Raw genomic sequence first — 23,505 nt, forward strand, 5'->3', positions numbered from 1 at the left:
ACTACCGTTAGACGGCTGGACAAGACGTTGCGTTGTTGATCTGTTTGATTGCCAGTGAAGACAAGGTGGAACTAGGTCACCAGAGGTAGCAAAGGCTGCACTTTTTTTTATTATTATTTATTATTATTTTTATTTATTTATTTTATAAATTTGGTCACATACAATTGCAAGAATATTGACTATCAAAAACAAGAAAACAAAATTGAATACAAGAAAAATTCATAGGACCACCAGGAACATTGGCGTTAGCCGAAAAACTTTGATACCGTAAATAAATTCATAATCCTATGAAAATCAAATGTGGGAATAATAAAATAAAGGAGAAACTTCACTTACTCCTTCCAAACTTTCGAGCTTTTGCGGACCCCTTTTATTTTTCAAAAACTCACTTTGATGTATCCAATTTCGATTTCCTTTCTTTTTCCCCTTCCATTAATTTTCTGAGTTAAATAAAATGGTCAAATGAATAAAGAGACCTTTATACCCATAAAATTTTTAAATTTCCAAATTTACCCTTATTTATAAATAAAAAATTAGGAAAAACTTCACTTATCCCCTTGAACTTACGTCTTTTGCAAACACCCCCCCCCCCCCCTCAATCTTCAAAGTCTCTACTTTGGTGTATCAAACTTTCGTTTCGTTCCAAATACCCCCTACCATTTGATATTGGAGTTAAATCAAACGGTAGAATGAGTAAAAGACCTTTATACCCCTAAATTTTTTTAAAATTTTAAAATTTACCCTTATTTATAAATTAAAAATTATTATTATAATTATTATATGAAAAAAAAAAAAAAGTGACCCACACTTGTGTCCCTCCGATGGCACTTGGTGACCCACCGAGCTAGGTCTTCCAAACTGTTAAAATGTAGTGCTGCTCTAATTCGTGAAAGTGTAAGGAGTTGATAGAACACCAATGAACCCACGGCCCAAGAGTTTTTTTTAATAAAAAATTATTTTTTAATAAAAATAAGGGCATTTTAGAAATTTCACACCCCTCTGTTAGGATTTAACAGAAAATCCTAACGGAATGTGGTAACTGAAACGAAACAAAAGTTCGATACACCAAAGTAAGAGATTTTGAAGATTGTGGGGTGTTTGCAAAAGATTCGTAAGTTCAAGAGGAGTAAGTGAAGTTTCTCCAAAGTCCAAATATTATAATTATTATATTAAAAAAAAAAAGGGCAAGATTGGAATTTCACACCCCTACGTTAGGATTACACAGAAAATCCTAACGGAAGGGGCAAAGTGGAAGGAAACAAAAGTTGGATACATCAAAGTGAGAGTTTTTGAACAATGAGGAAGTGTCTGCAAAAAGTGCGAAAGTTTGTGGGGGGTAAGTGAAGTTTCTCCTAAAATAAATAACACAAAATATTTTACATAGTTCAGTCAACGACCTACGTACACAGGATAGAGTTTAAAGGGCTACATTATACTCTTATTCCTTGATTATATGATTTGAGTATGACCCTATTTATAGAACTTTAACATAATTTCAAATAAAAAACAAATTCCTTAAATTAAGAATAATTAATTACAAATCAATCCACATGAACTTTAACATTATGCTTATAGCTTGGATTCCCTTAAAACAAAAAAAAAAACAAAAAAAAACAAAAAAAAAAAATCGGCCTTTTTTGAAAGCTCCACTTTTTAGGAATCATATACTAAGTTTGGCATGAGATAAATTCAAAGTTTTTTTTTTTTTTAAAAAAAAAAAAAAACTAATCCATCAGTAAACATCATGAAGGTTGGTTGCAGACAGATCACATGTTTTGGCACTTACAACATTCTCAATTTTCCTGAATTCTTTAGGAGACGCAATAGCAAAAATAAAATTGAGCTCTTTGATGTTTTCATTGCAGCCTTCTTTTGTTCCACAGTCATATCCTTTTTAGGACGAGTCCGTCCGGTCTGAACGTTGTTCCAGATAGACTCATCCGAAGACATTAAGAAGGCTCTCATGCGAATCTTCAAATACAATGAGGAGAAACAAACAGGTCTAAGAGTGTGACATTGTAACGACACAAGGAAAAGCATTAGCCATATTTCCGCTATTAACCCAAAAGGATTAGTCAATTTGAAATTTTCCTAAAATTCATTATAAAACCCAGTTTCACCTAGTAACTAGGCAATGTGGGACTTAGCACCCATGATTATCTTTATAAACCACCCACTCTATGTGAACTTTTTTTCATCTTCCCAATATGAGACCGGAGTGTTACAGACATGCTAAACTAGGGTCAATTATCACAGGAAATTAATCCTAGCAGAGTGTGTGTACCTATGCTAAAAAGAAATATTTTGACTCCAAACACGCGAATAACACACATAATGCTCAAAATATCAAATTAAAAATACAGCAATGACAAACATTATCAAACCACAAATATAAAAATCATCAAACACATCAACACATTAATTTGTTGACAAAGAGAAAAATCTTTGCAACTCAAAGGAAAAGCTTCTTTGGGGTAGTCAAACCTAAAAATCCATTATAAGAAATAATACACGAACAAAGAAACTGACAACTCTTTGTAACGCTGCACATGAGAGCTCCACACTCACCTCCCTACCCCTATAGGAGGCTCTAGCACTTCACTGGTCAAACTTTTGGAAAATTTCTTATCAACCCAGCAATAAATTTTTCTTTGATGAATGAGCGTGCAATAGCATCGTAGTTTGATCACAAACTCCAATAGCCTTCAACACATGAATGAACATCTTGGCTCACAACCCTAAGATATCTTGTGTATCAACAAAACCAAGATACTTTGTACACTAAAAATTGCTTCTCAACTCCCTTGGGTTCTTTCAAAATTAGTGCTCTTGAGAGATATGAAAGACTAAACAAAACTAATCTTTTAAAGACAAAATCGAGTCGGTTTCATATGGCGACATCCACTCATGATTAGGGTTTCATGCGTAAACCCCCTTCCATGTCCGGACATCAGGGTACATCAGTACATGCAAGGGAACATGCACTTTCAGGTTTGGACCATGTTCGGACATTACTGCTAGTGATGTTTATTGACCTTGTCATGTCTGCATGCATGTTTAAATAGCTCATGTAACATGTACTCTCTAGCAAGGCTCATGTCTAGACATTTCCAACCATGTCCGAACATCAAATGGAACATGTACTCCGTAGAGTTCCTCATGTGCAGACAACATTGTTCATGTCTAGACATTAGTCCATGTAGACCTAAATACACAACTATCCATGTCCCAAATAAATAAGACACAAGTTTTAGACACTGAATAAGCCAATACAAAAACCTAACATATATGAAATGTAACAAAGCATTAGGACTGGATGGGTTTACAATTGAATTCTATAAGAAATCATGGCTAGTTATTGAGGAGGAGTAGGAGTTGATTGAGGGAGTCCAATCTTTCTTCAAATCAGGAAAACTTCTTAATAAGGTACTTGCTACAATAATTACACTTAATCCAAAGAAACTAGATTTATCTTTGAATATGGGAGAATTTAGACCTGTTGCTTAATGCTTGTTGTAATGTGGTGTACAAGTGTATTACTAAGGTCTTAGCTAATAGGTTGTTGCTTGGTTTGGATTCCATTGTATTGGGAATTCATTTCGCATTAATGCTTAGTATATTTTGGTGCTCCTTCCAGCTATGTGAAATGGGTGAGAAAATGTATAACTACTCCATGATTTTCTGTAGCTATAAATGAAGCTCTTGTTGAGTACTTTGAAAGTAGAAGGGATTTGCGGCAAATGAACCCCGTATCACCTTATCTTTTAGTGGTAGCAAGGGATGATTTGTCAAAATTTATGGAAGACCTTTCAAAAAAAAAAAAATTGATGGAAGAGGTTGCCAAGGACAACAAATATTTCACTTATCATCCCATATGTTCAAAGATTCAACTTATACATTTATGTTTTGCTTATGATTTGATCATATTTTCATCTATAAATTTAAGATCAGTTCAGTCTATAAAAATAATGCTTCAAAAATTTTCTGAATTGTTAGAATTGACTGTAAATCCAAACAAGAGTTCAATCTATTGTTCTAATGGTTTAAAGGGTGATCACACCATAACTAGTGTGGTCATTCCCATAGTCAATCACAACCTTTCATGGTGGTTATGATAAAGTGACAAGGTATGACTCTTGATGAAGAGTTTGATAATGAGAAGAACATACGTCAAGCTTCGTTCTCTCATTATCACGTTGCTTTTGTCCTCCATCGGATATCCACCCTAACGGGAGATTCCTACAAACAAGATCATAGGTTCATATTATTTTATCAGTGGTATCAGAGCATCAAGGTTATGGAAGACAAAGAAGAAAAAGCAGATTTTGATGAAGAAAATAGGGAGTATATGAAGGAAATTTTGCAAACCATCAACAGACAAAGTTTAGGTTTGGCATCTTCTGTGGCATTTTATAATTTGCATTTGATAATCTAAAACCCACATGAAGAACTTCTTAAAATTACTGTTGGTGGATCAAAATTTACTAGAGATTTTCCAACTTTGAAGAAATCTTATTTACTGGAACAAAAATACTGGAAGGAATTCTTTGCAACTCCATTTGATGCATCTCCTTCGGTGGATCTTCAAAGCCAAAATTCTTCTCCTCTGGGTTTTGACGTTGTTGGTGAATCATCCCCAACCAAAGGTGCGGTTTCTGGTTCTTCTTGGGAAGGGAATAATTCTAGGGTTGATGAAATAAATAATTCTGAAATTTTTTCTGCAAAAAATCACTGTTTCGGGAGTTCTATTGGAGAAGAAGACCCTGTTGATCAAAACTACGTCGTTTCAATCAACAGGGAAGGGGATAAAACCCCTGCGTCAGATACCATAACGACGCCGTTCAGGCGTCTGACCCAGGGGCGCACGACATAACCCCTCGGAATGATGCAGTTTCGGCGTCTCCAAGGGGATGCGCCCCACACTCTCCAGACGATGTCGTTCCACTCCAAAGGAATGACGTTGTTTCGTCCTCATCAGAGGATGTTTTTAGTCCCATTAGGGATGACATTGTTTCACACCAAAACGATACCAAGATTTGAACTCTTGAACATGCACGTAAAAAACGACACGACATCGTTTTGGAGGATTCCAAAAACGACACCGTTTCGGATTTTCACAATCCGACCCAAGAAGTGACTTGAACCGGGCCCAAGTGGAAACATACGGCCCGAAAATCTGTACTGAGAGCCCAAGCCCAAGCAAAAAGGGCCCAAGCCCATTTCCAGCCCAGCAAAATCATATCAGAACTGACTCGAGACCCGAATTGCGACCCGGAGCACCGATTCGACCAGCCTGTTCTCACTGACACGCACTAGCAGACCAATCCGCCATGCACCAGACCTGTGCAGCGCGTGGCAAGCCCGAAGACCCAGCTCGCCCAATTCCGGTTGGATCCGACCCGTTCTGCTCAACAGTACCGCCAGTACCACATTTTTCGACCTCAAGGTAGTTTTTTGACCCGTTTTCACTCAATACAGCCCACTTTAATTCATTTCAAAAGCATTGGAAAGCTAATTTGAGGGGCAAGAGTATTGCAGGGTTTTCAAACTATAATTCCCAAAAATATAATTGGGGAAGGGGTGAGTCTTCTTATCAAGGTTAGAGGCAATCAAATCGGAGGTTTGTTCGCCCGTGTTGGCTGTCACCAACGAAGCATAAGGAAGTGGAGTTCACTGTACCAGATTTCGCTCAATCAGAGATTTCAAGTGATAGACGCTTGAGGGATCCACGTCCTTTGAGGATTGTAAGGACAGTTGAGCAAAGTCCAAGGGATTTGTGGCCAATGGGCAACAATCGATACACACTTCCACCTAAAGGTGATCAGTTCATACTGGTAGTTCCAAACCGTCCATATTACAGGGCCTGTATGAATGATTACCAGGCAAGGCTGACCTATCCTAGAGACTGATCTCAAAAATAAAAATAAATAAACTTATCTATTTTTATTATTTGTTGGTTTGTAATAACTTAGAAATACATTTTTAATTTTCTGTTGGCGTGTATGTAATTAATATCTAACATATTACAGTAAATAGATATTTGTATTTGTATTAAGTTTATCTTATCCACATTTTAAAATGGCTATTAAAAGCGGTATAGATTCCTCAAAGGTCGAAAGCCTTAATGGAATCAATTTTAGAATGTGGAAATGACACATCTCTTATGTACTAACGCATGAGAGAACTTTACACACTCTCACATCAAAAAGACCTGAAGTAGAAGATGAGAAAAATGATGATGCTATCAAGAAAAAAGAAAAATGGATGGAAGATGACCTAATGGCAAAGGCCACTCTCCTTTATAGCATGAAAGATAATATCATCCCACTCTTTGAAGGATAAGAGACTGCTAAGGAAATAATGGAAGTATTAAAGGAAAAGTATGGCCCTATGTCTAATACTCACATACAACTATTATTAGATAAATATAATAGTGCACGTATGAGTGAGGATGACTATGTGGGCGACTTTGTAAACCAAATGGAACTTATTGCAAAGGAACTTGCATCTGTCGGTCGTCCAATATCCGACAAAATGCAAGTAACCACAATACTTAATGGTTTTCCTCTGTCTTTGGAACATGTGATAACATCATTAACCCATAGCGGAAAAGATATATCCATAATTTTCTTACCAGTGTTACTCGTATTAGAAGAAGAAAGGATGAAAAGAAGAAGGAGAGAAGGGCAATCCAGCAACCTCATGATGGCTCAAATCAATACTCAAACTTCACGTGCTCCAGCATTCAAAGGCAAGCCAAGAAAGTTCAAAAAGAAATGGAAAGGTAAGCCGAAAGGTAAAGGTAAAATCAAATGAGCATGTTTCAAATGCGGTAAAATAGGGCATTTCAAGGCAAATTGTCCAAAGAACAATGGTGACAAGAAATAGAAAGATATAGCTATGACCATTATTGAAGTGATGATGACAAAACCGACTTCAAATTCTTGGTGGATCGACTCGACAGCAACGAGACATATTACAAGAGATCTGAGAATTCTTCTTAGATTTCAAAGAGAAAAAAGTCGGAAAACACAGAGTGTACATGGACAACAATACTTACAGTGATGTGCTAGGCGAAGGAAAATGTAAGACTTCTGTTAAAGGGTCTTTCGTTGTTTTACATAATGTTCTATATGTGCCAAATATCCAGAGAAATCTAATATTTGTTCCCGTATTAGATAGCAAAGGATATGAGATTAAGTTTAAATCTGGGAAGGTCTATATTTGTAAGGGAAAAGTATATGTTAAGGGTGTAAAGATAGACAATATGTCTTTACTCAAAGTTGATAATAAAGATCTCATTTCACAGTATTCAAACGTGTTTAAAGATAGTTTTTTCTTATGGATTTAAGATTAGGCCACATCAACAAAAATAAAATGAAAAGAATGAGTAAGAGTGGATTACTACCTAGAATTCATTCTGAAGATTTTAATATATGTAAATCATGTATTAAGGAAAAATGATTAGTAAATCTTTTTCATAACACTGGAAATCATCAGAGTTACTAGAAGTAATTCATTTTGACATATGTGTTCCTTTAAGAACTAAAACACATAGATGAATATAATACTTTATTACCTTTACAGATGATTATTCAAGATATGGACATATCTACCTTATCAAACATAAATCTGAAGCAATTGAAAACTTTAAAGAATATAAATTAGAAGTAGAAAAACAATTGGGAAGATCCATCAAAAACTTGAATAATGATAAGGGAGGTGAATATGAAGCCATTGATTCCTTCTGTAAAGAAAGTAGAATAAGACATTTGTATACAATGCCTTATAGGCCTCAACAAAATGGGATTGCAGAAAAAAGGAATAGAACTTTAATGGATATGACAAGATCCATTATGGCATATGCTGAGTTACCCACTCATTTTTGAAGTGAGGCTTTATAATAGAATAAAAACCAAATCAAAACCTCTTACTCCCTATGAATATTGGACAGGCATAAAACTAGATTTTTACAACCTCAAAGTGTGGGGATGTAAGGCACATGTACTTATTTCAAAACCCTTAAGGGATAAGTTAGAAAGTAAAACATGAAAATGCAGATTTATAGGATATATAGAAAATGGTAGCGAATATAGATTTTACTATCCAAATAAGGGATTAATAAAAAGCAAGGATGCTGCATTTCTAGAAAACACCAATCAGATTACTCTCATGGATGAAATAAGACTCCTACAAGAAGAAGATTCTGAATGTTAAACACCACAAGTTACTTTGAAAGAAAAAAAACATAACACAGACATTTGGAATAGTGGGAGCAAAAGAAAATCCAAAGATCCACTTAATTTGGATATAGGTAATCAAAACAGTAGGAGTAAAAGACAAAGACGACCATCAACCACACTCAAGGATCATTATGTACTAAGTACGGATGATATAAATTTGCAAGAAGATCCAGCAAATTTTAAAGAAGCTGTAAGTAGTCATGATGCTGAAAAATGGATTAAAGCTATGGAAGAAGAGCTTGAATCAATTCAGAAAAATGATGTGTGGGAACTCACAGAATTGCCAAGCCAAAGAAAATCAATTGGATGCAAGTGGGTTCTAAGGAAGAAATTCAAAGCTGATGGAAGTCTTTGCAAGTACAAAGCTAGATTGGTGGCTAAAGGGTTTACTCAGCAACCCAGTGTAGACTTCGTTGACACATACTCACCTGTGAGAAAATTCGCTCCAGTGAGGATAATCATGTCCATTGTAGCCATAATGGATTTGGAATTATATCAGTTGGATGTACAGATAGCCTCTGTCAATGGAGAATTAAAAGAAGAGATTTACATGCAACAACTTGAAGGATTTCAAGTCATAGGACATGAAGAAGAAGTCTACAAATTAAAAAGGTCATTATATGGGCTTAAACAATCTTCGAGGCAATGGTATTTGAAGTTTCATCAAGCAATACTAGAAATTGGTTTCGAGGTAAGTCCACTAGATCACTATGTTTACATATGTAATGAAAATAATAAATTAACAATATTATCATTACATGTAGACGATATACTGTTGACTGGTAACTGTCCAGATATAATAAATAAAACAAACTCCTTCTTGTCATCCAAATTTGAAATGAAAGATATGGGCGCTGTTGCCTATGTCTTAGGAACAAGAATTTCTAGAAATAGAAATTTAAAATTATTATATTTGGATCAAGAAAAATATCTGGAAAAGATACTTAAGAAGTTTAATATGGATAAATGTAAACCTCTAAAACAAAACCCGTTTCAAGAGGTCAGTACTTGAATAAAACAATGTGTCCTCAAAATGAGATAGAGATTCAAGAGATGGAATCTATCCCCTATGCCCAAGCTGTGTGCAGTCTCATGTATGCAATGTCAACTGCAAGACCTGATATTTGTTATGCGGTAGGATTAGTAAGCAGATATCAATCTAATCCAGGGAAGACACATTGGCGAGCAGTAAAACGTATACTTAGATATTTGCAAAGTACTAAAAACATGGGCTTATGTTTTGGTATAAATGATCTAGAAATTACAGGATTCACAGATGCAGATTTTGCTGGGGACGCTGATGATAGAAAATCAACAAGTGGGTATGTGTTCTTATTTGGTGGAACAACCATTTCTTGGTTAAGCAAGAAACAAAATTGCGTTGTAAAATCCACTATGGAAGCTGAATATATATCATGCAACACAACAGTTAGTAATGTAGCGTGGATTAAACGTCTTGTAGAAAGTTTAAATTTAGGTTTAAATAGTAAGCCAGTCAATATGTTTTGTGACAACAAGTCTGCTATCTCTTTAATAAAAAAATGGAGCACAAAGCTCCAAAGGCAAACATATTGATGTAAATTACCACTATATTCAAGATATAGTGGAAAGAGTGGAAATTAAAATTGAATTTATACCCTCAACAGAGATGGTAGCTGATCCTATGACCAAAGGATTGTCTTTGGAAAAATTCAAAGAGCATGTAGCTATAATGGGATTAAGAAACACCTAGGTGGTAGCTATATATATGTTTAAGCACAAGCGGAAGGATTCAAGGACGCTTGAATGAACAATTTTGTGCAATTTTGTTTTTATAAGGGGAATAATTGGTCAGGTAATAGACATAAGACACTTAAGAAATACAAATATTACAACTTTCATAAATGTAAGGTTCACCGAGAGATATTATGTTACAAGTTGGTAACATATATATGATCTTATAGTGTAAAAGACACCGATAAGAAGTATCAAGGAAACACTTGATTAGAAATATCAGTGTAGGTCAGCACATAGTTTTGTGTATGGCTGAAATCGTCAATTGTGGAATAGGTGTGAACCAATGTTCCTTACCATAGAGAATTGATGTCATTCGTTTAGTTAAATACGAAAGGAAGTCACCTTAATATATAATCAATGTGAAAATATATGGAAAAAGGTGCGACTAGATAAGATGAAAAAATTGTACATACATTATAAAATGTCATAATCTAATGCCGATCTGTAAATTAAACAAAAGAGAGTTGACATGTATAAAAATTATATTTGGTACCAAGGTGATAATGTTCAACTAGATTACATAATGTTAAAGTGTGATTAAGTGGCAGATGATGGTTTAAAGGGTGATCACACCATAACTAGTGTGGTCATTCCCATAGCCAATCACAACCTTCCATGGTGGTTATGATAAAGTGACAAGGTATGACTCTTGATGAAGAGTCATATCCTAACTTTATAAATAGAGTTTGATAATGAGAAGAACGTACGTCAAACTTCATTCTCTCATTGTCACGTTGCTTTTGTCGTCCATCGGATATCTACCCTAACAGGAGATTCCTACAAACAAGATCATACATTCATATTATTTTATCATGTCCAAGCTCACTAAGCTAGTTAGGGATCAACTAACCAATCGTCTATAAGTTGCCACTAAGATACTTGAGAGTCCATATAAAATATTAGTATGTATGCTTATATATATATATACCGACTATAGTTACTTAATAACTAATATACTATATAGACATAGTACTTATATTTATTTACCCTATTTTGTTAATATATATATATATATATATATATGCATTGGTGGAATTAGAATTTAAGGAGAGGGGGATAAACAAAAAAAAAAAAAAAAAAATACAAGGTAAAAATTAATTTTGGAGGTCCATTTCATAAAAAACATATTTAAAATTTATAAGAAATTTTCAAGTTTTTGTGATATTTTCAAATTGTTAGGAAAGCTTGGGACCCTAAGGCTAGGGATGGTTCTACCTTGTATATATAGATTAACATATGCAAAAGAGCTAACGAGTCGAGCTTTATGAGTTTGTTCACGAACATTAATCTAGTCGAGTTCAGCTTTAGACGAGTTTGTATGGTTCGATAATTGAATATGATTTTGTATTAACGAATGACCTATCTAATAAACAAACCAAATGTGAGTCAAACTTAACCAAACCGAACCTAACCCAAGCCTATTTGCGAATAGCCTTGTTCATTTACGGTCCTAATGACAGCTGCAAAAATTTTGGAAGCCCACTTTCCATTTGAAAAAGAAAAAGAAAAAAAGGGAGAGACTTGGTTCAACCCTCACAACTCTCAGATATGTGATCTTTCATTTATAAATAAAGTAATGTTGGGAAGTTACATTTTTATTTTATAATTATTTCATAATGTTAGCATTATTATTTAACTCTTTAATCAATTTTTATTAAAAAAATAAAAAACCAATGGTTTAATGAGATTACTACGCTATTCTAGAATAATTGTAACAGTCCGTTTAAGATTGCGTTTAAGAAATATAGCTTTTAAGTCAAAAAAGTACTTTTTGGCAAAAACTCTATTTCTTAAATGCAATCCCAAGTAGACTCTTACAATTTCTAGAAGGGTTAAATACTTAATACCCCACTAGGGTTTCATTTCTTTATTTTTTCCTCCTTAGGGTTTGATTTTTATCACATGAGATACCTATGGTTTTGATAAAGACCAAATTAGTCATTCAATCTATTAATCGTTAGTTGACTTAACGAAAGTCCATGTTACAGACACATAGACCAATTAAAATTTGACACTTAGCATAAGTGGCTACGTCATTAGTGATGACGTGGCCACCTAATTAGATTTTTTATTTTTCTCAAAATTAAAAAATATATTTTTTCCAAAAAAAAAAAAATAATTGGCCACCCCCATCTGGCCGGATCGGCCACCTCCAAGCTGCCAAGGGGGTGACATTGGTGCCCAAGGGGGTGGCTGGAACCACCCCCAGTGGGTACTGGGGGTGGCCGATCGATCGGCTCCATGGGGGTGGCCCCCAGTACCCATTGGGGGTGGTTTCGGCCACCCCTTTTGCACCTTGGCCACCCCCATCTGGCCTACGGCCACCCTAAATTTTTTTTATTTTATTTTTTGAAAAAATATATATTTTTTAAAATAAAAAATTTAATTAGGTGACCATGTCATCACTGATGACGTGGCTACTTATGCCAAGTGTCCAATTTTAATTGGTCCACGGTGTCAGTAACGTGGACTTCCGTTAAGTCAACTAACGATCAATGGACGGAATGACCAACTTGGTCTTTATCAAAACTAGGGGTGTCAAAAATTACCGAGAAACCAGAACCGGAACCGGAAAACCGGGAAATAGGGAAACTAGGGACCCGGTTCCGATTCCGGTTGCAAAAAGACCAAAAATCGGGGACCCCGGTTCTGGTCTCGGTTTTTGGCACCCTGTAAAAACTGGGAAACTGGAACGGGGTATATATATATATATTACTTTTGTTTTTTATTTTAGGTTTAGGTTTAGGTTAATTACTTCACGCCTCTCTCTTTCTCTCTCTCTCCCCCCTTAACGCCTCTCTCTCTCTCTCTCTCTCTCTCTCTCTCTCGTCAGTCAATGACTCAACGCCAATCTCTCTTTCACTTCCGCCACCATCAGTGCATCACACATGAAGCCTTTTGCAAACTCTAGTGCGCTAGTGCGAGAGACTTTGAGGTTTCGCCACCATCAGTGCATCTCGCTAGTTAGAGATGTGTTTGGTTGCCGAGAAAGAGTGAAAATAAAATTCTTTCTGGCCGATTATTGCTTATTTTGCTAAATTAATTTGTGGGTTTGGCCAATTGTTGCTTATTTTGCTAAGTTGAGTTGTGGGTTTGGCCGATTGTTGCTTATTTTGCTAAATTAATTTGTGGGTTTGGCCGATTGTTGCTTATTTTGCTAAGTTGAGTTGTGGGTTTGGCCGATTGTTGCTTATTTTGCTAAATTAAGTTGTGGGTTTGCCGATTGTTGCTTATTTTGCTAAGTTGAGTTGTGGATTTGGCCAAAAATTGGCTTCTTTGTTGTCCGTGTTTGATTGAAGCTATAATAAACGGATGGCTTATTGATAAATTTTAGCTCTAAATTCCCTTAAGTTTCAGTTTTTTCATATTATATTCTTTGTGTTTGTGGTGGAAATAAAAATTAATGGGTAGAAAGTTGTTTAATTTCTATTTTGCAATTGAATCTTGAATTTTTCTCATCATCAATCAATTTTCTTAAAAAACCGGTTATTGGACTAAGTACAAATCAGAACCGGCCGATAACCGGGACCCCGGTTAACCGGGACCTGGTTCCTGGTTCCGGCTTCCCAAAACCAAGAACCGGGGTACCCTGGTTCTGGTCCCCTGTTTTGGCCAAAAATCGAGAAACCGGACCTGGTTGACACCCCTAATCAAAATCACAAGTACCTCATGTGATAAAAATCAAATCCTAAGAGAAAAAAAATAAAGAAATGAAACTCTAGGAGTATTAGGTATTTAACCCTTTCTAGAATAGCGTAGTAATCTCATTAAATTGATGTTTTTTTTTTCTTCCTTTTTTTTTTTTTTTTTTTTTTTTTTTTTTTTTTTTTTTTTTTTTTTTTTTTTTAATGAAGCCGTTGGTTTTTAGAGCGTTTTAAAAGTAAGGTTAGGAAGTACATTCTCATTAAACCGTGTTTTTAAAAATAAAGCTCTTGTTAAAAAGAGCATTTTAGTAATTTTTAGAGTAAAAAAAAACACTTTAAAATTTTTTTACCAGCTTTTGTTTTACACCGTTTTTTAAGTGCTAAAAGAGTACTTTTGAAGTTATATGACGCATGCTAAGAATATGATATTGTAAATAACATTAATCTTATAAAAAAAAAAAAAAAATTCTATAATTCTAAACCTCGTCCATAGAGTGAGAGCGACGGGGGGTGAGGAGAGGATCATTCATCGCAATTAAGCCTCACCCACCCCTACGCCATTTCCCTTCCAAAGCCTCTTCCTATTTCTCAATTACCTTTTTTCCAGGTTAGTATTTCTCTTTCTTTTTATTTTCCTTTTTCTCTCCCTCACTGGATATTTATTTCTCTTACTTCGATGTCTCTTCTCTATTTTTGTTTTTTTTTATAATTTCATTGTTACGACATTAATGTCCGTTTGGTTGCTGGGAATTATCTCGGAATTGAAGAGGAAACTACAGTTCCCTTAATCTAGGATTGTCCAACTGTTTTGGAACCTGGCAATCTTAAAAAATGAAAGAAAGAAAAGACATTCTAGGCAATCGAGAAGAGAATTAGAGATTTTTGTCTTTTTCTTTTATGCTGTTGAATTCTTGGGGATGAGTTGGGTTAAGCCATGTATGTGCCAGGCTGCCAGCCTTGTCAAGTCTCATGTACCAATTATACGGACTCTGAAGCATAAAACATTGAGCTCGATTTTCTCCGTTTGAAAAGGTTTTGAGCTCAACTTTGATGTGGGTGCAATGGCTTTTTGGGATTGTTTATTCGTTGCATATCATATGTTACTGAGAATGGTGGAAATATGGAGCAATTCATGAATCGAATTTTTTGGTATGTTTTGGTTGGTAAGTTGGGCTAAGGGATAGAAAATGGGTTTTATGGTTGATATGAATGTTCAATTAGGATCATGGATATTTTTGGACCGCTATATGAATATGAATTAAGTGGCATTAGATGTAAAGACTTTCAATGCAAGCTTTAAGTGTGAAGATTGCTTGGTGTGAGAATTGCGTTGTCCGTTTCCTATTTGATTGATCTTTGGAAGAATGAACCGAGATTAGCTATTAGCTTGTAGATTCTCCCCAGAAAATTTGTTCTGTAGAGATTGATATGGTTTTAAAATTTTCTTGTAAACGGAATGTCTGAGTTCTACGGAAAGTGATTCTGAAAGTGGTTGATGGTTTCACAAAAGGGGCTGTTTTTGAAGTGGGATTCTATAAGCTGATAAAATTTTGGAGAATGTTGGTGTATAAATGCTGCTTTCATAAAGGACGTTTTCTATTTATCATCATGAATGATAAGGGGATTACATGAGGTGAATCAGCGCAGAGATAAGTCTGATTTATAGAGTCGTGAGGCATTGTTGTGATTGGGATATTAGAGGTGCTGAATGGCTAGTCATGTAAGGTTAAAGGTGAAAGGAAAGTTGAAGACTTGATGATCTGGAGAGAGAAGTATAATGTTCTGCTTTGGTAATATTCATGTATGTGTGTCTAAGAGGCTACGAACTGTAAGTTCTTCTTACTATGAAGCATGTTGCTCTGTTGCTCTTCCTCAGGACTGTACCTTCTTATAAAGGAGAGTGCTAGAAATAATTTTAGCCTTTTAGGATAATGGACATTTCTCTAAGTTGAAAGTTTATGATCCATATTACATGTTGTATATATATCATACTTGCTGAAGTTTTTGCATATCTTGGCATGATGGATCGATTATTTCTACTTTCTTTGTTTGCGTGCATTGGGTAATGCAATGTTGTTTTAGAAGATCCAAGAGTTAATTCTTCAATGATTAAAGACTGTTTTTATTTAACTCCTTGAATCCGTCAGTAGTACTAAGATAATGGAAGTCCTTGACATTAAAATTCTTTAATGTGATAACACATTGTTGGGCTCTGTTTGCATCAAAGACTCGTGGCATGCACGGGCTTGATGATGGACTCGAGTTAATGATCAGAGAGTCAAGTACGAAAAAGGATGCTAAATTTTTTTACTAGTCACAAAACAAAGTAAATTGTTGAAATGAAGTGAGTAGATATTGTAAAAGGAATTAATTAAGTAATTGATATACATAAAGGGCTAAATGTATGAGTTGAGAAAGAGAGTGGTTGAGGATCATAGCTTTAGATGGTATAATCATGTTAGTGTTAGTAGTGAATTGTTTGAGTTGCTGGACTGTTGGTTCTAACAGAACAGTTGCGCAGCGTTTACTACTTTGTTGTATGGGATTAAACAATTTATTGTGTGGCATTCAGCGGTTACCCATATTCAGTTCTAGAATACGGTAGTTAGTTTCCTATGATTCGACGTAAAGACTTCATTTTTTTCGACATCTATTGATGGTGGGATTAGTTGTGAAACAGACAGAATCATGGATCCTAGTATAAAACCTGAAGATAGTCAAAATACTTGACTACAGCTGACGGTTCAGTGGTATGGTGAACACAGATATGGAATAAAAAATGAGACTTCTTGTGCTGGCAGCAAGGGTATGGGTTATGTGGGTTAATGAGATCAACCTTAAGATATCCAAAGGCAATAGGGGATGCTTATAGGTATGCCAAATGCTAATCTACATTTTGTTGGTGTAAGCGTGTAAGTGTTCCAAAATTGAAGTATGCCAAGGGAGTACTCAACATCAACACCACTTACAACCTTTGCAACATTCTCCAACCTATAAACGATGGTCAACAACTGAAGAGAGAGAAAATTACTAGTAGAGAGGAGAAAAACAACCCAAAAAACAACATAAGAGAATAGGAGAGAGCTGTGGTTGCTTGGCAGTAATGTCTGACCAATGATAGAGGACCCTGTTGTCCTATGGATACAGGTTCAAGTCTCAAATGGAAAAGATTTTGTTAGAGTTAGAATCCAATGAGGATTAACCTTAGAGAGAGAGAGAGAGAGAGAGAGAGAGAGAATTACTAGGAGAGAGGAGAAAAACAACCCAAAAAACAACATAAGAGAATAGGAGAGAGTGTGTGGTTGCTTGGCAGTAATTCTGACCAATGATAGAGGACCCTGTTGTCCTATTGATACGGGTTCAAGTCTCAAATGGAAAAGATTTTGTTAAGAGTTAGACTCCAATGAGGATTAAGCTTTTGAGAGAGAAACTCAGCCATAGAAAGCTTAAAGAGTGATGGAGTCTTGTCCCAAGATCTTTTGGGGTTGATTAAGTGTATTCAAATGGGAAAGATGGAGAGAGTCCAGGTGGTCTATTCTTTCTAGCTGGTTATCATGTCTGGTTAACTTGGTTTGGTTCCATTATACCAAAATTGGAAAGCTAATTCCTTGGGCTTTGTAGTTAAGAATCTTAACGTAAAAGGTTGATGTGGGTGAGATTGAAGGTGATGGGCTGACAAGAAGAGGGCGAACCCAGTTTATGCTTTGTTGAGCAGGGGGCTGACCCAGTTTATGTTTTGTAGAGAATGTGGGCAAGCGGTACATTGAGGCTTAACACGTGTACTCCATTACTAGTCAAAGAACCAATTAGATAATAGCATATGTCACATATACAATGCACTTATATCCAATTTGGTGCTGGATGGGCTTCCAAGTCAGACATTTTCCATTCAATCCACTTCTCTCATGTGGTTCCTGATGATCGTGGGCTTGATCCAAGTCATGCATCCAAAGGAGGGGAATTATGCCCAAACGGATGTGTAGACTACCAACAGACTAAGCATGTGAGACTTCAAATTGATGTTAGCAATAGGTAATGGGGTTTTTGACTTTAGAAATGTTGGATGTGATTTAGTGGTTACTTTGAACTCATTCTTTGGTAAACTTCCGACTCGTTCAAATGCAAAAACTCTCAGCAATGTTTAATAATCCTCTCTTACCCATGCTCTTGACAAACGAAGACATGCTTAATAATAATACTCTTCAAGGTTTGACGCCTGAACAACACGTTTAGTGGTAGGACTAGTAGAATTTGTTGGAAATTTACTTTTGTCCATTCATTGCACAGAGCTGAGCTTTGGACATATGCAAGTGTGTAGGCGAATTGAGCATATATCTCAAAGATATAGTGGAAAAATCCCATGAACAAGCATCATGTAAGCATAGCAAAGCAAAAAAGTTGTGAAGGCAAGAACAATACATCTTAGGCAATCTGCTACCTTGGTGATGGGGCTGATTTGAATCCTCATGCTCCTCCTTCAATTCACATGTGTAGGCTGGAGTTTTGAAACCTCTAAACCTTCTCCTCAATTTTGATTATGCGACTAAGATTGTGGGCTTTAATGCCTACACAAGCTCCCTTTAAGTAGGCTTGTGTTTCCTAGTAGAAGTAGTATTAGGTTTCTTTGTCAAAGTAGGACTTGGAAAACCTAGCCTACCACCTTCTACAAACTGCTAGGAGTTACTGTTATGCAAAAGGAATTGTTTTTTAGGGCATAAACCCAAGTAGGGAGGCCCTTTGCTTGGCTGTTGATAGTGCATCAGCTGTTCAACAGACTCCAAAGTTGACAAACAACTGACTCTAGCATGGCTTGTAACTAAAATGGGCTTCAACATTACCAATAACCATGACATCATTTACATAGAAATATGAACTACCCATCAAATCTGCCTTCGTAACACAAGTGTGAGCATGGCAGATATTGGTTTTATTGTGGGAGTAAGGAACTACTTACCCTTTTTAGAAGCTTTGAAGACTTGTTTTGAGTAGTGTTGATACACATACACATGCATGTCCATAGTTTGGACCAGAGCAACCATCGTTATTCTTTTCTAGTTTACATTTTTATGTTAATTTCTCAAACCATCATTCATTTGGTGATTGTCATTTCCACTTTTCCTTCTACTTGCTATTGTGTTTTTTCTTTTTCTTTTCTTTTCTTTTAATTTTTTGGTTGCTTCCACAGAGTTGAACAGACAACTTGAGAGATAACAGGAATGACGATGCGGTCTGAGAAATTTTCTCTAGATTTTGTAATGGGAGGGGTGGCAGCAGTGATATCAAAAAGTGCAGCTGCACCACTAGAGAGAGTGAAACTTTTGTTGCAAAATCAAGGAGAGATGATAAAGAGAGGACAACTCAAGAGACCTTATATGGGTGTTGGTGAGTGCTCCAGAAGGATCTTTAGAGAAGAAGGCCTTTTGTCTTTCTGGAGAGGTAATCAGGCGAATATCATACGATATTTCCCCACTCAGGTATTTTCTTTTTCTCGAAACACCTTGTTTGCTCTTTAAGATTTTGAGTTGGAAATTGTTATTTCTGAACAGTTAGGGTTTTGTGTCTGTAATTTACGATGTATTGTAGCTCCATAGCATATTGCTATGTGAGACTATTTTGATCACTCTTTTTGTGTGTGCCCTTGTTTGATTTAGTTTTTCTTAGAATAGAGCAGATCCTGACATTGTTTTCTCAATTTTTTTGATTTGAATGGTTTTCTCCCACTTCACAATGACTAATATTGGGATTTCTGATTCTGAAAAAGTATGTTGATAACTGCCTATAGAATTTCTTTGCATGTAATATTGTTGATTTTGTATATAATCCTCACCTAGATTTTCTAACAACACAATGTTTTAAATTTCAGTGCAGAATATGAAGATAACTTTCCTTTGTTTTTCCCCCTCTATGTATATGTGCTGTCAACGTCTTTAGAAATATATATTTATCTTCACTTTTTTATTTTTCTATGAAAGATTAATTAAGTACTACTTCTGACCAACTTTACTGAACTAATTTAGATGGGTACTTGGGCTGGCTTAGTAGAAATTGTTTTATACTCTCTTTGTCATAGAGAATTACAGGTCTTTTCTTGTCCTATTCACTTGATGGTGTCAGATTACATAGCTTTAGCACCATTTAATATGTGATATTGATGTCTGATTTTGTATGTCATTGGCATAGGTACCAAGTTTCTGCTTATCATAAACATGAAACTTTGCATTCCACGCAAGGCCAAAACTTAGTAGATTGCAAGCCTCAGCTAATATATGCAACGTTCTTGTAAGAAAAAGGATATTCAAATATTTTCAAAGATGAATAGGAAAGGGATTATTTTGATTTTTCTGCACTGTTATTTGAAAGTTGCACTTTTGTTTCTCTGCTTAATGCATTCAACAGTAAATTTTAAAATTTTAATATTATTAATTTTTTTTATTTGCAAATTACATTCCTGCCAAATGCTTTCACCGAACAGATGTTAAAATTTTCCATAGGCTTTCAACTTTGCATTAAAAGGTTACTTCAAAAGCATTTTTGGACGCTCAAAAGAGAAGGATGGATACATAAAGTGGTTTGCTGGTAATATGGCTTCAGGAAGTGCAGCAGGAGCAACTACTTCATTGTTTCTATACCATTTGGATTATGCACGTACTCGACTCGGCACTGATGCGAAGGAGTGCCGAGTTAATGGTCAGCGCCAGTTTAAAGGGCTACTAGATGTTTACAGAAAAACCTTGTCAAGTGATGGAATTGTAGGCCTTTACCGGGGCTTTGGAGCTTCAATCATGGGAATAACTCTGTATAGAGGCATGTATTTTGGGATCTATGACACCATGAAGCCGATTGTTCTTGTCGGGTCTTTTGAGGTAAGCATCTATACTTGTTGCAACCATGTACTTGAGATATCTGTCTGCATAAGAGAGAGTAAATTTGCATCTTGAGCTCTAACTGGAAGCATGATCATTGACTGTAGTAGGCTACATTGAAATGGATCTTCGACTTTAATTGGCTCTGGAATTATAGATTTGGTTTTTAGGCTTATGTTGGCTACTGACACCTACTTTGGAAAGAGAGGAATTCTAGGCTTATGTTGTTACATTTGAGGCTTAAGGTCAGTTCCTTCTCTGGCTTTAAGCCTTCCAATGTTAATAGATGGTTGGTAAGTTCTTGGTGTCTTCTTGTGGGGATGTCTTGCTAGTTGGGTAACTTTTGTAATTGGTAGTTTGTGGCTCGTGTAGGGTCTGGTGTTAGTTTTCTTGTCTGGCCACCCATTGGCTGTCCTCGCTGGTTTTGTCAACTGAGGCTTGTGCTGCTGTTCTTCTGTTTTTTTTTAATTAATATATTCTTTCTTATTCATCAAGAAAAAAAACATTGAAATGGACGGTTATTGCTGTGATAAATAACTTGTGCCCCCACATAGGAGATAATCAATTTGTTAGATGGATTTGAACATCTGTTTTAAGGACAGCTGAAAATTTTCATGAAATTCTCATAATAATTTTCATTTCCAAACTTTTTGATCCTTCTAAGTTAGGTTGAAATCACATGAATAACGTGGTCCTTTACTGAAGTAGTTGATGTTCTTTCAAGCTATTCCTCCCCCCCACCCCCCACCCCCCAAAAAAAAGAAAAAAGAAAAAGAGTTTCTTTGTGCAATGCTCTTTTGTGCTTGTTTCAAGGCGCTCAGCGCGCCGTTCATTTTTCTGCAGGGGAATTTCTTTGCTAGTTTCCTGCTGGGTTGGAGCATCACAACGGTCTCTGGCGTTTGTGCCTACCCCTTTGACACGGTGCGACGGAGAATGATGATGACCTCTGGACAACCTGTGAAGTACCGCAATTCCATTCATGCTTTTCGTGAAATCATTCGCCTTGAGGGTTTCACAGCACTTTTTCGAGGAGTTACTGCAAATATGTTTCTGGGTGTGGCAGGGGCTGGAGTACTTGCAGGATATGATCAGCTTCACCGGATTGCATACAGACATGGTTATTGTTTTGAGCCACCTCAAAGAGTTCTAAAGTGAATCCTGGCAGTAGGATTTGTATAGTAATGCAGTTATAATTTTTTACCCTAAAAGGGTCAACTGGAAATTTACTTTGAGAAAGTAGAAAGGAAAAAAAGAAAGGAAAAAATAGGCGAAGAAGATTGAAGAGGCTAGGAAGGAAACGTTGACCTATTGGGAGAGCTTCCTCCTAGTATGCCTAGAAGATCAAAAGATTAAATGTAATGTCTTTGTACAGTTAATAATTGTTTTGTTTTGTTTGTGATACAATTAATAGTATTCTAGTTTTTTCAACAGAATTAGGTAAACATTTTGTTTCGCAATAGAACTATAAAGGTCTTCTTCAAAGTGACGCGTTCTGAAATGGTAGTTCAATCGGTTGGAGACTACACTTCATGAAATATAGGTCAGTAATTCGAATTTCCTTTTTCCTTTTACTCTCCTTTTTCCTTTTAAAAAAGTTAAAAGGAAATTGAAGCTAGAGGCTGCAGAGAATATTTAGTTCTCCTCTCCAAATTACACGCCTAAGCTGTGTGCATATGATGGAAGTTATAGCCTCGTACTTCTCTAAAATGCACAGAACATGGCACATGTTTTAGATTATGCTGGTGATTTAGATTAAGAGAAGATCTCCAACATGTTTTGTTTTCACTCTGTGTCAGTAGTTAGAAGGTGACATTACAGTTGACAATAGCTTTGTCCACAACACATAAGAGAATTAAGAGAATATTTCTCTTTTGTTAATAATTATCCTTTGTGTGTGAGTGATCAGATTTAGATGTGTTGGGGCTTTGGTTTGATTAGTTTTTTCCGTACTAGTCTTTATACTCCATCTTTTAATAACAAATCTTCTTTCAATCGTCTCCGCTTGGAGATATAAACTTATTAACCAAAATCACGTAAATCTTGATGTTATATATGATTGATTTATTTATTTTACTATTTTCTGCTTCTTTTGTGAATCCCACTTCAACTTGTCACAAACACCTATCAATATTTGGCGAATTGACAAAACCGCCTTTAATTTTTGGGACGGTTTGTGGCAGTCACAATAACTTCAGCAGTAAAAGTTGGGTGATGATTGCAATAATTCCACATCAATGGTATTCTTTTCTTTCACGAGAGTCCATATTTTTATCAATGGAGGCTTTTAATTGTTGTCTTCTTCTACCCACGCTCTTGGCCTCACTTTCTACCGATTCCGAAAGCACTTTATTTCTTGTACTGACATGCACTGATAGATGCACGTAAAACTGTGATTGGCATTGTAAATTTGTAGCCAAGAGTTCGAGGTATGTGTACTACAGGTGACCTAGAACTAGGTTTTTTTTTTTTTTTTTTTTTTTTTTTTTTTTTTTTTTTTTTTTTTTTAAAAAAAAAAAAAGGTATTTTGGTGTGGAATAAATGTAAAAATAGTTTTGAATTGTTTTTGTTTGCCAATATTTTTATTTTGAGAAGAAAAAGGAAAAAATGTTGTGAAACATATATATATATATATAGTCACAAATACTTTTTAAAAAGTTATGATGCTAAAGTTGAAAAGGCTAATCTTAGGATGAAAATGTGAAGTGTTGTATGATGTAGGTAGAACAATGGCATCCAACATACCTTGTGGGAATAACTTTTAGTGTTCATTATTTATGGCCTTTAATTTGGGTTGCTTAGAATTTATTCTAAGACATGTGGATAATTAATTCTTCTATTTTAGATTGAGACACATTCTTCTATTTTAGGGAGCTTTTAACCGGACTGGGATCCCCTCGAATTTCCTAAGGAATTTGAGGCTCTCAAATTATGCATCTAGACCTTTGGATGTTGATCCAACGGTCCAGAACAATCCACTAA

General features: G+C 35.7%; 1 protein-coding gene across 3 annotated transcripts; it reads left to right on the forward strand.

The window, feature by feature from the left end:
* Positions 1-14,151: 14,151 nt before the first annotated feature.
* LOC132184861 (ADP,ATP carrier protein ER-ANT1) lies at positions 14,152-22,051 on the forward strand. Of its 3 annotated transcripts, none has more exons than XM_059598641.1 (4): positions 14,152-14,270; positions 18,849-19,137; positions 20,155-20,526; positions 21,370-22,051. In XM_059598641.1, the coding sequence occupies exons 2-4, from the start codon at positions 18,880-18,882 to the stop codon at positions 21,679-21,681; spliced, it is 942 nt and encodes a 313-aa protein (XP_059454624.1). In that variant the 5' UTR covers positions 14,152-14,270; positions 18,849-18,879; the 3' UTR covers positions 21,682-22,051. The 3 variants fall into 3 exon arrangements, with proteins under 3 accessions (XP_059454624.1, XP_059454625.1, XP_059454626.1); XM_059598642.1 differs by lacking the exon at positions 14,152-14,270 and adding an exon at positions 17,949-18,038; XM_059598643.1 differs by lacking the exon at positions 14,152-14,270 and adding an exon at positions 18,135-18,153.
* Positions 22,052-23,505: the final 1,454 nt, after the last annotated feature.

The sequence above is a fragment of the Corylus avellana genome, chromosome ca6, assembly GCF_901000735.1.
Source record: "Corylus avellana chromosome ca6, CavTom2PMs-1.0".
NCBI classification, from domain to species: Eukaryota; Viridiplantae; Streptophyta; class Magnoliopsida; order Fagales; family Betulaceae; genus Corylus; species Corylus avellana.

What these genes read in the sequence shown, in the direction of transcription:
- LOC132184861 (XM_059598641.1), top strand. Translation starts at nt 18,880, where the DNA reads ATGACGATGCGGTCTGAGAAATTTTCTCTAGATTTTGTAATGGGAGGG. An exon ending in TACGATATTTCCCCACTCAG is followed by an intron (nt 19,138 to 20,154) that starts GTATTTTCTTTT and finishes AATTTTCCATAG; the next exon opens with GCTTTCAACTTTGCATTAAA. An exon ending in TTCTTGTCGGGTCTTTTGAG is followed by an intron (nt 20,527 to 21,369) that starts GTAAGCATCTAT and finishes ATTTTTCTGCAG; the next exon opens with GGGAATTTCTTTGCTAGTTT.